We start from the raw sequence: 16,154 nt of genomic DNA, 5'->3' as shown, positions 1-16,154 counted from the left end.
TGGGAAGATTCTAACTGGTTATACTGGGGAGATTCTACCTCGTTATACTGGGATGATTCTAAATTGTTATACTGGGAAGATTCTAAATCGTTACACTGGGAAGGTTCTGACCAATTATTCAGAGATACTACATCACAGCAGGACTCTGATCACTACCTGGTTCTAAGCTGTTCAGTTTCCCGGCTGCAGAACGTGACCATACCCCGGTGCCTGTGTATCTGCTGAGTTCTGAGACTGGAGTGGTTAAGTGTGTCAGTTTCCTCCGCAGCCTACCTGTGTGACAGAATTATTAATGAGCTGTGTCTGTATTTATGCAGCTCATCTAACAGGCCGAGATGGGCCTCCTTCATTACCCCGAGCCGCCAGGAGCCGTCCTGTCAAGTGAAATGTGAGCCGCAGCCCGAGACGAGCACTTGTTATAACAAAAGGGGTTGGGGGGGGGGGGGGGGGTTCATGGAGCGTTGATTCGGTTTGGAGAGGATGGGTCTGGAGACGTGTGTCGGCCTCGTGTGTGAGTGAGTTCACAGAATCATGTGTCTCTGAATCACAGAGGCAGCTCCTGACACCGTGGTCACTGAGCACCACACTGTGGCAGGCAGCAGTCATTACCTCCGCTGAAGCTCAGTGCATTCAGAGCCTATCATGTCACATGTATTTATGCACACTCCAAACACTGTGAAGGCTCTCAGCTTTTCTTCATAAAGAACCAACTCACCGAGTGATTAATTTCTTACTTTCTTCTCGTCAGCTGCTCGGAGGAACATGGCGGCTCTGCACTGTCTTAATAGGATCATGTGTCACTCTCTGAAAGCCGCAGAGGAGTCCTGGTGTAAAAGCTATTGGACTTGACACAAATCATGTTGAGGTGCTAGAGGCGAAGCTGCCAACATGTTCATTCTGATCTGTTCAAGAGATTTAGACTCACAGCTTCATTTACTAATGCACGTCCACTCCTGTGATGACATCGGCAGTTTCACAGAGCCAAAGGAAATCCAATTAAAGCTTTAGAAATATCTTCATTACTTTACTTTTTTATTTTGTGCAATATCAATAATTGCAGTATTTCTACAGCAGATTGTAGGAGAGGAGTATTACTTGTAGTGTGTGTGTGTGTGTGTGTGTGTGTGTGTGTGTGTGTGTGTGTGTGTGTGTGTGTGTGAATACTAATTTGTATACCATCTTAAGGGAACTTTTTCCAGTATAAACAGTGACTTTATCAGGACCAGCAGCCCTAACGATGCAAACGGTCACTTCTGAGGACCTGGTTAAGGTTAGAGAAGTTAATGTGGTTAAGTTCAGGGATAAGATTGATTTGGCTGTAAACAATGAATGGAAGTTAATGTAAATACCTTAGGATCACTGCAGTTGTCATTATTAACTCAGCCAAGAGGCCAAGTTATGTTTTTGCCCCTGTCTTGCTTAAACAAGATTAAACCTAAAACTACTGAACAGATTTCCACAGAACTTGGTTGATGAGTGGTGCAGCTTCTTTAATTTTGAATGGGACTGTTTGGCCTTGGTGGATTTTTGCTCTTAAATGTTGTGACCCTGTGTTTTTTTCTTCACACATCAGGGAGAAGCCTTTTGTTCTGCTCTTTATCTAATCCATAAATATAAACAAACATAATGTGCCTAGGTTTATAAATATAAAAACATTTGTCGACATGTATATGAGTCAAAATATGTGGTGGAAAAAAAAGGCGAATTTCCTCCCTGTTGTTAGAAAACCATAAAACATCGGAAACAGATTTATAATGTTAACATTGTTACAGTGGTTATAATCAGACATGAGTTGACTTATAACTTATTTATTCTTCTTTGTTTTACCCCCTTTGGTACAACCCATTCATCGTCCAATGCCTCTGTCATTGTGGCTCCATTACATCCAGGAGTCGTTATTGTTTTAGTGTGGCTCACATTATCTCTGGCGACTGGGTGAACGAGCGTGGCACTGATGTCGTCTGAGCTGAATCAGACTTGGCAGCTTTTAATGCCTGTATGAATAGCAATTGCCAGTAGCTCAACATTTGAATACTTCTTAATGTGATTCTTTGCACTCGGCTGACCCTGACAGATGGAGAGAGGGAGCGGGGAAGAGAAGAAGAGACAGAAAAACGAGGGAGGAATGAGGAAAACAGGAGCGGAGGGGGAGGAGGGAGAGGAGGGATGATCGTGAGGATTGAAACTAAATAAGAGAAACAAATGAGGTTTTACTTGAGAGGGTGGATGGAAGTCGTGCGGTGGATGAACAGATTCATCTTTCTGATTACATGAGGGCAAATTAAAGGACGAGTCTGAGCTTTAGAAAATAATCCATCAACGTAAAATAGATCATGTTTTTCTCATTTGTGTATTTGTTGAGTTCAAAAGCAGAATTTATTTTCTGTTTTACTCCAACAATTTAATTTCTTTCTAAACATTTGATTCCTTCTGCCTCAAAGGGAACCAGCGAGGCGTTGAAATCATCACACACAGTTTATATATATATATATAAATATCTGGATTTATTGAATCTATTTATCAAAGCAAGAAATTATTGAGTTTTCTGCTGGTTGCCTCTGATAATTGAGTTTGCATGTTTACCCTGCATCGAGTTAATCTGCAACCAGTTAGAACATTAAAGCAATGGTCTTATGTCTTTGCATCTGACAAGATGTTTAAAGGCAGATGTGGAAATACTTTGAACCTAAATTGTAAATCAAAATTAGAGCAAGTTTCATATTTTCCATCTTTGTAGCAGCTATATAAACTGTCTGTATTATATCTTTACTGTATGTATCTTCAATGTTCAGCTCATAAAGAAAATCCACAAACCAAACCAGTGAACCGGAAACATTTGTTTCTTTAAATCTCTGTTGAAAGAAGCTGTCGTGCTGCTTGCTCTCCACTAGAGGGTGCCATTTGTCTTCCCAGGTTTTCTGGTTTGCAGTCACCAGCACTTTCAGCTCCTGTTGGCCAAACTGTTGGTTCCTGCAGGTTTTAACCATTTGATCAACACTAGTGTGAAGTTAAAAAACATGCATGGGACAGAAAGTGTGTTGAAACTCATGATGTCAGTTTTCTTGAAATTCCAAGCAGTTTTTTCTTCCCGGTACAAAGTCGTTTTGTGCACAGAGCTTCTTTCAGTATTCTTGTCTAATTTACATGTGCAGGCCTGGAATACATCTCGGAATGCTTATAAACACACTGTTGACCGGGTACTGAGGTGAAAATGTGTAGAATTTACTAAAAAAATGTTTTTTTACATTTATGCTCGACACCTTCTTCTTAAATTAGACCGAATCCAGAAAATGGGTGTTTTGGTCTTTGTGAGCATAATATTAGCAAAGACACACAGTTTTCTGTCACAGGCTGCTAAGCAGCTGCAGCAGTTGACACACAGGATACGTTCTCAATCACTCTGTGCCAGAAGCAGTGGCTGTCTAATGAGCTCCGAGAGGCTGTGAGTCACAGGCCAATGAGATCTGATAGCTGGAGCCGATTTATATCCATCATGTAGAAAATCCCCCCCCAGGCGTCGGCTGCGTCCCCATCTCTCCATCGCAGCTCTAAATGAGGATCGTTTGTTAGCGGGCGGAGAGAGTGAGAGAGTGTGGAGCTCTGTGGATGATGCTGATGCATGTGTGTCCTCTCTGAAGCTGCTAATGATGAGCTTAATGTTTGAGAGACTTTTCTAGAAACCCACTGTGTAATCTGCTCTTTCTTTAAATGTTAACATGCAAGTTGTTTCACATCAATCTCCCTCCTTATGCTCCTTCTCCTCACTGTAAACATGGCACACATGCTTCTATCTGTGTCTTCTCTACTGTGATACTGATACAAGTGTTCTCTTAACCTGTTGACATGGTGTTGTATGTTTTATATGTGAAATAAACTAAACTAAACTTGGAACCAAGATTAGTACCAATACAACAGAAACAAGCTGTGATTACAATACTGACATTATATTCTCATGGCAACATATTCATAAACAGTTTATTCACACAAATGAGGGAAACATCTGGCTCTGTAGCTGACAGATGTTTCTACTACATCCAATAGGTTCATCTGTTCAACTGTGAGTTTTTAGAGTTTGCCACAACTTGAATGATAAGAGAAAACCATCATAATTCAAGTTCTGGTTCAGAGAGCTCTGGTTTTTAGATATTCAATAGAAAACTGATGGAAATTGTATTTTTAGTAAATGTGTCTTTAATTTCTTATTTGGACGTTAGAAAACGTTTTTTTATTATGATCAAATCCCATTTTATGCCATTTTGACAATATTCCATTCTAGACCCTGTTGTTGTATTAATGCATCCTGGTCAGTAGATGTCTCTGCTATGCTGTTCTACAGAGTTTCCTCTTGGCTGGTGGATAATCATTGTTTAGATCTTTTCCTCGTCCATAAAAATACAAATTTAAATATGTGAGGGAAATATTTTCATCCTTTTTACAATGAATGACTTTGACCTACAGCCCATTGTTTGACCGAATCCGCTGCATCGATTTACTTTAATTGTTTTCAGTCCAAATCCTCTCTGAGGAAATTCCATCGTCTCTGAGTTTGAAAGTGAAAAACCTGTAGAAGAACATTTGTCATCGTGGAGCGTGAGAGAGCACCGGTGGTTTCAGAGGACGGAAATATTGATTGAAATCCGGCTCCTCTCCATCCAGTCGGCTTTCAGAGTTGTTTGTTTCCCCCAAAAGATAATAACTATCATTCCCCCCACACAATAATAACGTAATGTAGTGGGATGAATTGCACAGAACCAGCATCCGTGGTGCTTCCCCATCCCGGTCTCCTTAGCAACACAATCCCCTTCTGCCAGCGAGATGAGAAGAACCTTCACTGAAGAGCTCCCAGAGGTTGTGGATGGAGGAGAATATTGTTCATGTGCCAAAGTAGAGTAAGATAATAATCTATGTTACAGTGCAGAGGGAGCACCTGCTGGTTCTTCACACAGCCAGAAGCTGCTGCACACGTGTGTAACCATTAACAGGACCAGTGTCGTGCTGGAGGTCAGAGATGGAGCTGGATTTCAGGGATTTGACCTTTTTTTCTAAAGGTTGAATTGACAGGAAATCTAAGGTGCATGCTGTGTACCGGGAATGAACTCGTCCCCCGGTGGACCGGCGGGATACATTTGAAGAATAGTAATTAGCTGTAAACACTTTGAGGACAAAGTGACAACTTGTTTTACGCTGTGGTCAGAGGATGAGTCCCAGTGATGTGGGAGATCCCATAACTTTGTCCTCTAGCGCCACCATGAGTTTGACATGTGTTGCTTAAAATATCTGACCTATTGACAAATGTGATATGTCTTCATTGTACTATAGTGAGATAGGATCTGAGGGATAATATGAAATGTATATACTTATTTAAACAGATAAGAACAAACGGTATAATTTGTACATTTAAAGCTTATGTAAAACAAACATTGAGCCATAATGGAAATCATATCATCTTATTTGCTGCAGTTAATCAGCTCAGATCAATTTGGCTTCTTGCTTTTTTCGATTTATAAACGTAAAATCGGCCCCAAAAATGTATCAACTGGTTATAATAAAAATATCTGGATCTAAATTAAGAGCAGATGAAGAGAATCAATCATCACAGACTCGTCATTGTCTCGTAGACCCACATTTATCTTTTCCTTAAATATATGTTTGAGTCTGTGACTGTCAGTGCGCTGATCCCTGTGAGAATGAGATGCTCTGCCCCCCCACCCCCCTCCGGTGTGAGATCATGGTACGATCCTCTCCAGCAGCAGAATCAGTCTGAGGAGCTGATTCTTGTTTCCAGTCCCAAAGTCTCGCATCTCTCAGGATCTCAGTCCGACTCCGACTCTCTCTCTCCCTCCGGCTTCTCATCCAGGATCTGACCGAGCGCAAAGCTGGACCCGTACATGATGACCATGTACAAGGGGAAGCGTCGCAACCGTCGCTGTAAGTTCTTTTTATTATCGCTGCCTGTAGGAGTCAACGGGGACATTGTTCTCCGGGCTCCCGTCGCTCCGCAGGAAATGCAAGTTGCAAATATTTGAGATTTGATTCGTGCTCGATTGAATAAATCTGCACACAAAAAAATCTAATATGCGAAGTTAAACCTGCAGCATCACTTGTTTAGTCTTTATTCTTTATCTTTCAACGCTAAACTCCGCTGACTCATATGAAGTCAGGTCACCTGCTGGATCCTAATCTGTTGTTTCACAAGATTCCTCCTCGCTCGGTTTTCTCTTGTTTTATAACCTGTGTTCATTCTGCAGAAGTTCCGCTGTTAACAATGGAAACTGTCTTCTCTCTGTTTTCAAAGTATCGCAGTTATAATTCATGACCTTAGAAATGTAGATTCAACTCTAGATGTTCTGCAAGACACTGTTTCCTATGAGACTGGTTCTGCTGCTGCTCCTCACGCACTCACATGGATTAACATAGATTTCTGTAGTTTTCTCTTGTGCTGATGGGCTATGGGGAATTTAAACTCATGCATGAATTTGAGAGGATGCATCGATCAGCTGATTGATTAATCAATGAGGCGACGGTTTTCATATTTAAATAATTCTTTATTTATTTGTTTCTGCAAGAATCACCTACTTCAAGCTTGTTGATCATGATGAATTTCCAGGGAATGGAAGATTTGACTTGGGGAATGTGGGTCAGATAAAACATGTTGTTTTACAGTCTTTTTTGCTCTGAGTTACTGTAAATAATTACGATTGTTTGACTAATGTCAGATGTTCTCTGACCCCAAATAATGATTTTAATCCAGAAAAGGGATCAGCAGATGAATCTGGTCATATAAATATACATAAATCATTACTTGCAACCTTATAACAGTTGATGTGGATGGTGAATAGCAGCCCAATCTAATACCAACTGGTAAGAAATGCATGGTGCAGTGAACGTGAATAAAAAGAAGAGCTGATTAAGAAATCTGAAATATAAGATATATCTTAACAGATATGTAAAATCAGTGGGTGGCTAATTAGGCTGACCTGCTCAATATTCCGCAGGTGCTCCCAGGCTCCGCCCACAGCGTTTTTCTCCTTCCTGTCGTCTGCACTGTACGCCTGCGAGCTGCATCTTAACTGTGTGGATACGCAGCTTGTGCACAGCAGGGGGCTCAGCACAGGAGGAGGCAGTGTCAAGAGACAGAGCAGGAGGAGGCATCCAGGAAGTCCTTCGGCAAAGAGCGAGGGAGACAGTGAATGTGTGCATAGGCTGAAGATGTGGAGCTTGTTAAAGAGATTGTTCTGTTGTCTGTCTGGCAGCTGTAGACCCATAGAGACTGAGACTGAGAGGGGATGGTGCTGAGATGTCTCATTACAAACTGGGTCTTTATAGAGAACAGGAAATCTAAATTAAAGCCACAGGTCATCTTTGATTCCGGTCTTTTTGTCCTTATTTGTTAACGTCTTCTGAAAGATTACAAAACAGACATAACGGAGCTGTACTACCGGAAATCCTGAGGGGGCAGTGTAGCCTTCTGTTCAAGCTAAATGACAACAGGGTACGAGGAAGAAATTTCAACAATGGCAGAACTTTTTCGAGGAGAGATACCGAACCTCTGCTTTTGCCTCTTTCTATAGACTTTACTCGACGATCAAAACCTCCTCCATCTTCGACATGTTTGCGCTGCCCTCTAGTGGCTGTATTGTTGCCAACGATGCCAAAGTAAAAGATGCATGGCTTCAGATGGACGTATCTCTTTTTGTACAAAAAGGCAGCTGCCTGGTACAAAGACGACAAACATCTTTATCTTTGTTAATCAGGTTGCCTTCGAAGAATCCAAAACACTTTCAGACGGCGCTTCTCAGATGCTTCGGTGTTGTGATTGTCCACTCAGATAATGAGTTGCCCTCTGCTGGATTATGGGGAGAACAACAGACGGTCTTGCGACTGTTTTGAATTCGAAGCAGATCATTATCGTTTGAATATGAAGTTTTCCCCCAAGCTATTGAATTCATTTTTTTAATTTCCAAAAAGAAATGACAGCCCTGACACTTTTTTGAAGAGGAAAGCTCAGTTAAGTGTCTTCAAAGCAGCTGATCTGGATTCGTCAAACCTTTCTGCAGAGCTAGAATCTTGTTTGGTGTCGGGCCCGGCTTCGTCAAACGCTGGCGGCTTCCAGAAAGGCTGTTGGAGGATGAATCCAGCATTTGGTCGCTTTTGGTCTTTTACTCCCTTCAGTTCCTGTTCCACTTTTTGTGCGGATTCAGCAATGTTGTGTGTGTGATTGACCGTGAAGAGGTGTGTATGGGTGCAACTCCTGGGATGAGTAGGTCTACAGTGATTCATTATTTATTTCTTGGCACAAGAATCTCTTATTTTGAAAGTTGCACTGGTTGCTGCATTGATGCGATACAAAAAGTAAAAGCTTTCATTATTTGTGATTGTGTTTTACCTAGAAAGGAGAAATCCCTCTTCTCGTTGTAAAACAGGTTCTTCATAAACACGACGCTGTGCAGTTAGACCCACTGGCAGATTTATCTTTTCACTTTGTTCTTTATCAAGGTGAACCCTGTGTCCGTGAGCGACTGCAATTAATTTCATTAGGAGAAGGAAAGCTCTCAGCCTTAATTCTTGAGCGTCTGCGAGCACCAGCAGAGTATTTGGGTTCAGGTCCATGAATATTTAAGATCTTGCAGCTCAGGAATCTGTGGAGATCAAATGTTGGTTCCAGCCCTCTGCACCACGGGGATGTGCTCTGTGTGCATGTTTGTGTCGTGTGTGTTCGTCCCTGCGGAGGGGCCGGCTGAGTGGTTTTCACTTTGTAAGGCTGCTAATGAAAATTGATCAAACCAAAAAACTCAGTCCAGAGTCGTCTGTGCAGCTTTTTTTTATTAATCCACCGAGTCTCGTCTTGGTCACCTCCAGTACTGTAGCAAATTACTGCTGTGAAAAATCAGGGAAATGTGTCTCGCTGTGCTGCAGATGTAGTGTGTGTGTGTGTGTGTGTGTGTGCGTGTGTGTGTTGATGATGATGATGGGCTGGTGAGGGAATGGGGAAGGAGGTGGGGGAGCACGAGAGGCAGGCTGTTATATCGTCTGTCAGATGTCCTCCGTGAATCTGAAGCCATGTGTCAAGGGCGTATGTGAGAGTCTGAGGAATTGTGTGTGTGTGTACGTGTTTTTACATTTGTGTAGGTGTGTGTGTGTGTGTGTGTTTGGCTCCATTTTGCCCCAAAAATCTCAGTTTGCATGTTGATGAGGAGGAAAACAAATCACGTGCAGCACACTCCTTGGCGGAACTGCTCTGCCTCTCTTGAATAAACCATAAGCGATTCCAGAAGATAATTCAGGTTCTTTAGTTTCGTCGCTACAATAAAAAAAAAAGAAAATTCACCAGCTCTGCCTTTGACACATTTCTTCTTTTTGTGGCCTGGACAAGCGACCGCATCACAGTCCCCTCTGTCCCGGAATTTCATCTATCAGAAGGGACCTAATGAGAGTCCTCTATATCCATGATGAAATTATGAGACAGAGTTGTCAAGAGATGTCCCCCCCCCCCCCCCCCGGTCTCCTCGTCTCTAACCGGCAGCTCAGCTCGGATTCAGTGAAGCGGAGGCTGCCTGGACTCCGGCCAATCAGTGTGACATAGAGACAAGCATTCAGTGATGTGCGCACACATACACACACACACACACACACACACACACACTGAAACAAACAAACGCACACACACAGTGACATCAGCACACGTACGATCGCTGACGCACGGACAAAAAACTCACAAGTAGATGACACCTTATTATCCACAGTCCTGTGTGTGTGATAAGCTTATCGTGGAAGTGTGTGAGTGTGTGTGTGTGATTGGGGGGGGGGGGGTTATAGCCGAGCAGCAGATTTTATTGTTCTTATCTCGACGAAGCAGAATATTTAGAGCAACCGGCTTTGGTGAATGCTGCGTATTAATATTGGATCTAATGTGCCCAGCCGACAGATAAGACTGCACCATCCCGAGGAACGGAGAAAATTTGCATCTGTCAATTGTCAATTCAAGCTTGGTGGAATAATTGAAGAACTCTCCAGCTTCGCTCTCTCATGCAGGGATGAGTGACGTGGGCATGTAGGCCGGCAGCCGACGTGCCTGTCAGACGTCTCTCAATCAGCGATTCTCTTTGTTCCATTTTTTAAATGAAATATAAATGTCCAAGCGGGACATTTAAAGCAGATGGATGATGGAGCAAGTCAGAGAGACAACAAAGGGCCTGTTTGTGGAAAGTTGAATTGAGGAGAGTGGAAGGCGATGTCCTGATTATTGTCGATCATCAATGTTTCTCACAGGAGACTTTTTTCTCTAAATACGGGTGTTTGATGTCCTGCCTGGCTCCCTCGCCGCTAAGCCCCCTCGCCGCTTCATGTTCATCCGACCGGCCGTCCAAATCGTCTGCTTTTTGAAGTGTGTCATTGTTGACTCGTGGGGGAGACGGCTCACTGGCTCTCACAGGTCACACAGAGAAATGGGATCTCAAACCGATGCGGCGCCTTTATCTGTTGTGCCGGTGCCTGAAGGGGCCGGGGATTATGAGCTGATCCCCTTTCGGAGTTTGAACGGTGGAGCCGCAGAGAGAGGGGCTGAGGCCGTGCAGCAGACTGAGAGTCACGCTCGAGTGTTTGCAGAGAGAGGGACGCTCCAGTTCTGTAATGATCTGTTGTAGTCACGTAAGAATCTGGACTGGGATTAGAGAGGAGAAGGATCGAAGGAGGATGTGAGTTTAGAGGCTTTGGTCATCACTGAGCAGTCGAGGAAGAAGAAACTCTGGAAACTCTACAACGAAGAAAACAGACAAATGGCGACTGCTTTGCAAATGTTGGCTGTGAACAGTTGTGGTTCCAGTTGTGCAGAAGTGTGAGGCGTGTGTTACTTTGGAAGTTGTGAAGTTTCACGTTTTATATGAAGATATTTATTGAATTGAATATTGTTTACTTGCCCAGAGCCCAAGAAAACTTCTTCAGATTGTTATTCCAGCAGTTCAAAACTAAAATACATTTATTTCATGATCATATGCGAAAAAAACAAAAGCATAAATTCCTCATAGATACTTTTACGTGTCAGCTTAAATCTTATAACCAAACGGAAAATGTAGAGCCCCACCTCACCTTGAACTTTGATTCGTGGTTCTCCTGAATCTCCCCGTGTGATGTTCGGTCTTCACAGTTTCCTGGAACCAAAGCTTTGATATGCAGATTGTCGCCCCACGTCTCCACGCCACTCTTTTCTTCTGTGTAATTAGACGACAGCGGGCCACTGCGGCGGCCTCCTGTGACTCCTGTTGTCGAGAGCTGTTCATAAACAAGCTGCTTGCTGCGTCGTGTGATCTTTGATTTAAAGCTTCTCATGCACAGAAAAGTTATGAACAAAGCTCATGTCTGGCAGAGAAAGTTGACGTCTGATTCTGCACGAAGCCGGAAGGACTCAGTGAAAATGAAAACCTGTCAGGATCTGCTGGGATGACACATTTGATTCTAATTCACACTGAGGTTTCATGGAAACCTGTCAATTAAGTTGTCAGTCGACACCTGAGATACGTCCCTTATCGGCCAGAGATGAAACGTGTACCTGGCGTTTCATGATCCCCGTGCCAGCCGGGGCCTCGTCTGCAGGACATGATCTACGGCGTCTGGAATTAGATGTGGCAAATTCCTTCCGCTCAGACCTTCTGCCGTCCTCGAAGACTGGACCGGATTCACAATTCATCGAGGAGCTCACATCAAAAGCAACCGCGCTGGAGCCGGAGAGGGAAGACGAATTCCCCCACATCGGTACCGGTCCCTCCTGCACGTCCATCACCTGCCTGCTTCAGCTCCTCCACGCTTCCCTCGCCTCGTTGCTCGCATCGCTCCTGCTGAGGAACAATTTGCATGATTAGTTACTTTGCTCAATTAATTAAGACGTTGGGGAGATTGGCGGCAGAGTTTCTCGTTCCGCGAGGAGATGATCGGCAGCTCCCTCGGCGTCTAGCTTCCCTCATTCTCTCCCTTTCTCTCCCGTCTTTGCCTTTAATGTTTATCTCGTCAAATAGACTGTTGGCGTTTGCGAGGAGAGGAGAATGAAATGACAGAGAAAAAGTAACTAATGTGTTGCAGAGCCATCAGCTCTGGTCCGGGCTGAATTTTCCTCTTGTTTATTGGAAAAGAAAGGAACACATTTCTCATTCTTTGAAGGTCTTTGCTGATACGTCTGAAAGGAGGTTTATTGCAGTCAATCACCTCGTCGCCGGGCTGCTCATCTGAGATATAACTCAGAAGGAGGCGCCGCAGCTTTTTATGTAATGAGGAGGAGAAAGGACTTTTTGTTCTTTGATGGAGGCGGGATGTTCGCGGTTAGAGAGACCGCCCTATAAATGAAATATCACAGATTTTATTCCTTTGACATTGCTGAATCACAAAGATTCTCTATTTTTCATGTTGTCAGCAAAGAAACACGTGGGCCCTCGAGATAAAATAATGATACTCACAGTCAATGTCAAGGCCGTCAGTTGAAGGTACCGGGATATTTCCAGTTGTTCCTCATTTGTTTTAATAAGACTTTATCCATTTTCATATACAGAAGGTATCAAACGTTGGCTATAGAGGGACTGGATCTATATTTTAAATCCCATGTGATCTCAAACCAAAACCTGACTCTCTGCATGTGGAGGGAACTGAACGATGATGGAGATTGTTTTTTTGTCTATTACTGCGTGTTTGCTTCAACACAGCGGGTGATGAATCTGCAGCAGTGAAAACCTACTGAACCAGCTGAGCTGTGTTTTTCTGTTGCCGGGTGAAATTTGACATGGTACTAGCAAGTTCGTCTGACATGCAGATTACGGCTTTCGCTGTGTTCTCAGCCGTGCAGCTGGTGCAACTCAGAATGAGGGCATGAGTCACTGGTGGCTCCTGGTTTCTGCTGGAGATGTAAATGGTGTTCAGCCTGTTTTTCAGTTAGTAAAGCGGTGGAATCGTTTGTTCTTATGATTGACTACAGCGATGGACGTGACTCGCCTCATATCCAGTCAATAATCTTCCTCACCACATTTTTAAAGAAAAGCCCGTCCGCATATGAGCCGGCGAAAGCTGAGGGATCGGATTATTATTTCAGCAGAGTTATGTCTGATAAGAACAGCGTCTTGCAGGAGAAATAGATTTGAAAGAATCTGCCCGTCTGTCCATCTTCCAACTCTCTGCCCACACTAATACAAAGAGGCTCTTTGGCTCACCAAGACACAATCTATCCCTCTCTCCCTCTCCCTGACCTAGTGGTGACCTGTGCTAGCCATGCCTGATTGTTATCCTGTGGAGCCTCGGGCTATTAGATGGTTTTCACTCCTCCGTCTGAGAGAGAGGTAGAGTGGAGGTAAAGAAGAAGCATTGACGCAACATGTTCAAGTGTTGCATGGGGGGGTGGAGATGGTCATATAGCCTGATCGACGTCTGTGTGAAAGGGAGAGTAAATAAAGATGGACAAGCCAAAATATCCTTATTACGGGTGCCGCCATTTTGTGCCTTTGACGTCAATAAGATCCAGAGTCTGTGCAGAAGTGAGTGAAGCCACAGATGTTAACACCACGATGATGCACTCGCCCGATCTGTTTGACTTTTATAGCAACAAATAACGAACTAGAACCGACTCAGTAGAGCACCAACCCCCTACAAGGACCAACAGTCCCCTTTATTCAAATCAAGATACACCAATTAGCACTTAATCATAGGTATCAGTCCTTTTTTCATCGAGATCCATGAATTATTCTCTAGGAATTCAGTACAAATTTAAACACACAATGTTAAAGAAAGACATAACAAAATATATCCTGGATCACTCTTTGTTCGGATCCGCACCAAATTTTTATTATTTATAGACTTTCTCCTCACATTTCCATCATCATTCCACAAAATTGTGTGGTATCCTTGTGATCAGAAATATCAGAACGTACAGAAACCATCATTTATTTGATGTGTTCTTTCATTTTTAGTTTGGTCCATGCCCCATGTGCTAACATGGAGGAGGCAGGGTTTATCACCTGGCATGTCGTCCATCTTTATATACATAACGTGGTTACACAGTACATCTCCATCTTTCTAAAAAAATATTTTCACAATGAGGGGCTATATTTCAGCTTTGTGAAAATTCCTTTTCTTCTTAACGCCCCTATAAGAATTCAGTAAAAGTGGCTCGACGGATTAGAGTCTGATTTGTTGTGGCTTCAGCAGTTTTTCGTGCTCCCCACAGAAGCTCATTCACATTCCTTCCAGGATCGTCTCTGCGTTCTCACAACACTCCCTTTACATTCCTGAGTCTCTCCACCGGCGTGTTTTCTCATCCCAGTGATTCCCCTGCAATATGAAGCCATATGGCTCAGTGTACAGCCCTGAGTTATCCACAGCCTCAATCCACAGCCTCAAGCACCAGAGCCTTCCGTCTCTGGTGCTGTTATTCATCCCTCGCTAATGAAAAGAGGGGAGGAATACGTCTTACGGAGCATTCACTGGCGGCACAGGTGTCACATAGAAAAGGCCCCACAGGTGACGCTCAGCACTGAAATGTCTCGTAATGAGCTTCCCCAGCGAGCACAGGGACACGGGAATAAAAATGGGATGTGAGGGAGAGTGAGGGATGGTGATGTGGGATTAGATATCGTCTTGTGCGGGCGCGGAGGGAGGGAGAGTGAAGGGGAATGGAGAAAGAGACGTTGAGGGATAGGGTGAGGCTAAGGGGAGAACAGGAAGCACGAGGAGGAGAAGTCAGAGGGAGACGCAGATGGAAGGTAACAGATGAGACCAATAAAACACATGGGCAGGCGCCTCCAGGGAGTCACAGACCAATGTCTTTTGACAGAAGAGCTCAGGTTTGTCTTCGGTGATTGCCTACACTCTATGCCTCTGTGCTTTCACTCCAATTTACCTCTCGCACGACGTGTTTCTCCTCAGCCAATAACAAAGGCACCTCAAATATTTATCCACTCCTGGTCGGTCCTTGTTTCTGACAGAAAGACAAGACGCCCTCTATCTCTGTGAGAAAAGAGAAAAGGAGCTCATAAACGTCTAAAAATAACTTTCATGGCTGTAAATTTGATATTGCGTCACGTGAACGTTCATGCAGCAGCAACATGGAAACCTTTTTTTATTGTATTTGCTGTGCACAGCAACCATTAGTAAGTTCAGCACCACGGAGAGCTCCACCTCCGTTCCTGTCTGACCCAGCTTCAGACCGAACAAGCTGAAAAACAAACGATGGCACGAAGCAAAGCTTTTAGAAAAAAACACAAGAACAACTGAGTCACATGTGAATAAAACACTGCAGACCCAGTACGCGTGGTTTTACTGCTGAGGAGACACAAAGTGTTCTGCCAAAACCTAAATGAGAGATTTAAGCTAAACAGTTGTAAAGCTCTAGTTGCCTCTAAACAAATGTGAGGTTAGTAAAACACGCTGGTGTGTAAACGCTGCTTCCCCTGATGCTGGGAACCTCCAATAAACCGGCAGCAGATGGTCGCAATTTTCTCAAAGGCAAATACTTGATAAGGCAGTTAGCTGTGTAGCTCGCTCCGAGGCCTTCACGCACTTTGTGGATCTATCAGCGGCTGTTAGGGAGGTTTCATCAGTTGTAAACTTCAGTATCATGAAGTGTTTCATCCTTTTAAGACTACCTGCCGCAATGCAGACCCACCGCAGGCTGCCCGGACCTGGGTGTGTGTCCTTCACTTCACCAGTTTGGGGTCTTTTCCTCCCGATCCAGATCCAGTGGCTGCAGTGTTGTGCATTGTGTGATGTTTCTTTGATGGTCCGGTGCAGGGTTCGTCCGTCGATTCCTCGCTCCTCCTAGATGGTGGATGTTGCGATGAGGCCTCTGCAGCCAACGAACACTGGACAGACAATTGCTTTCCAGCCTCATTGCTCTGCCATGGATGACATGTCTGCATACCAAGGCCATTGATAGATTAATTCTCTGTAGATAAGATTGTTGATTAATCATTTCTGCTACAGAATTGCTCAACTCCTGAACCGTACTCATGTCTGCAGCCTCAATCAGTCCTAAATGCCAATAAAGACATGGCTTAATAGAGCCTCTACATTTCAGAGGATTTCATTTCAGATATCTTCCAAAATCTGGACATTTTCTTGAAATTTTACAGAGAAAATGCAATTATTTGAGTCAGCTGCTCATGACATTCTCTAGAAAAAAGGGT

General features: G+C 43.7%; 1 protein-coding gene across 6 annotated transcripts in view; it reads left to right on the top strand.

Moving 5' to 3' along the window:
• The window catches only part of LOC133933093 (RNA-binding Raly-like protein), a 74,326-nt gene that overhangs the window by 44,306 nt on the left and 13,866 nt on the right, over nt 1-16,154 (top strand). Inside the window, exon 1 of one of the 6 annotated variants that reach the window (XM_062380054.1) lies at nt 5,768-5,928. The exons of the other annotated variants lie outside the window; for them this stretch is intronic. Within the exon in view, the coding sequence (XP_062236038.1) occupies nt 5,889-5,928 (40 nt within the window). The 5' untranslated portion in view covers nt 5,768-5,888. Of the gene's footprint in view, nt 1-5,767; nt 5,929-16,154 lie in introns of those variants that run through there. 6 annotated transcript variants of the gene reach the window in all.

Source organism: Platichthys flesus, chromosome 21 (assembly GCF_949316205.1).
Source record: "Platichthys flesus chromosome 21, fPlaFle2.1, whole genome shotgun sequence".
NCBI classification, from domain to species: Eukaryota; Metazoa; Chordata; class Actinopteri; order Pleuronectiformes; family Pleuronectidae; genus Platichthys; species Platichthys flesus.
The sequence above is the reverse complement of the archived record's forward strand: the minus strand, read 5'-3'. Positions and strand labels throughout refer to the sequence as shown.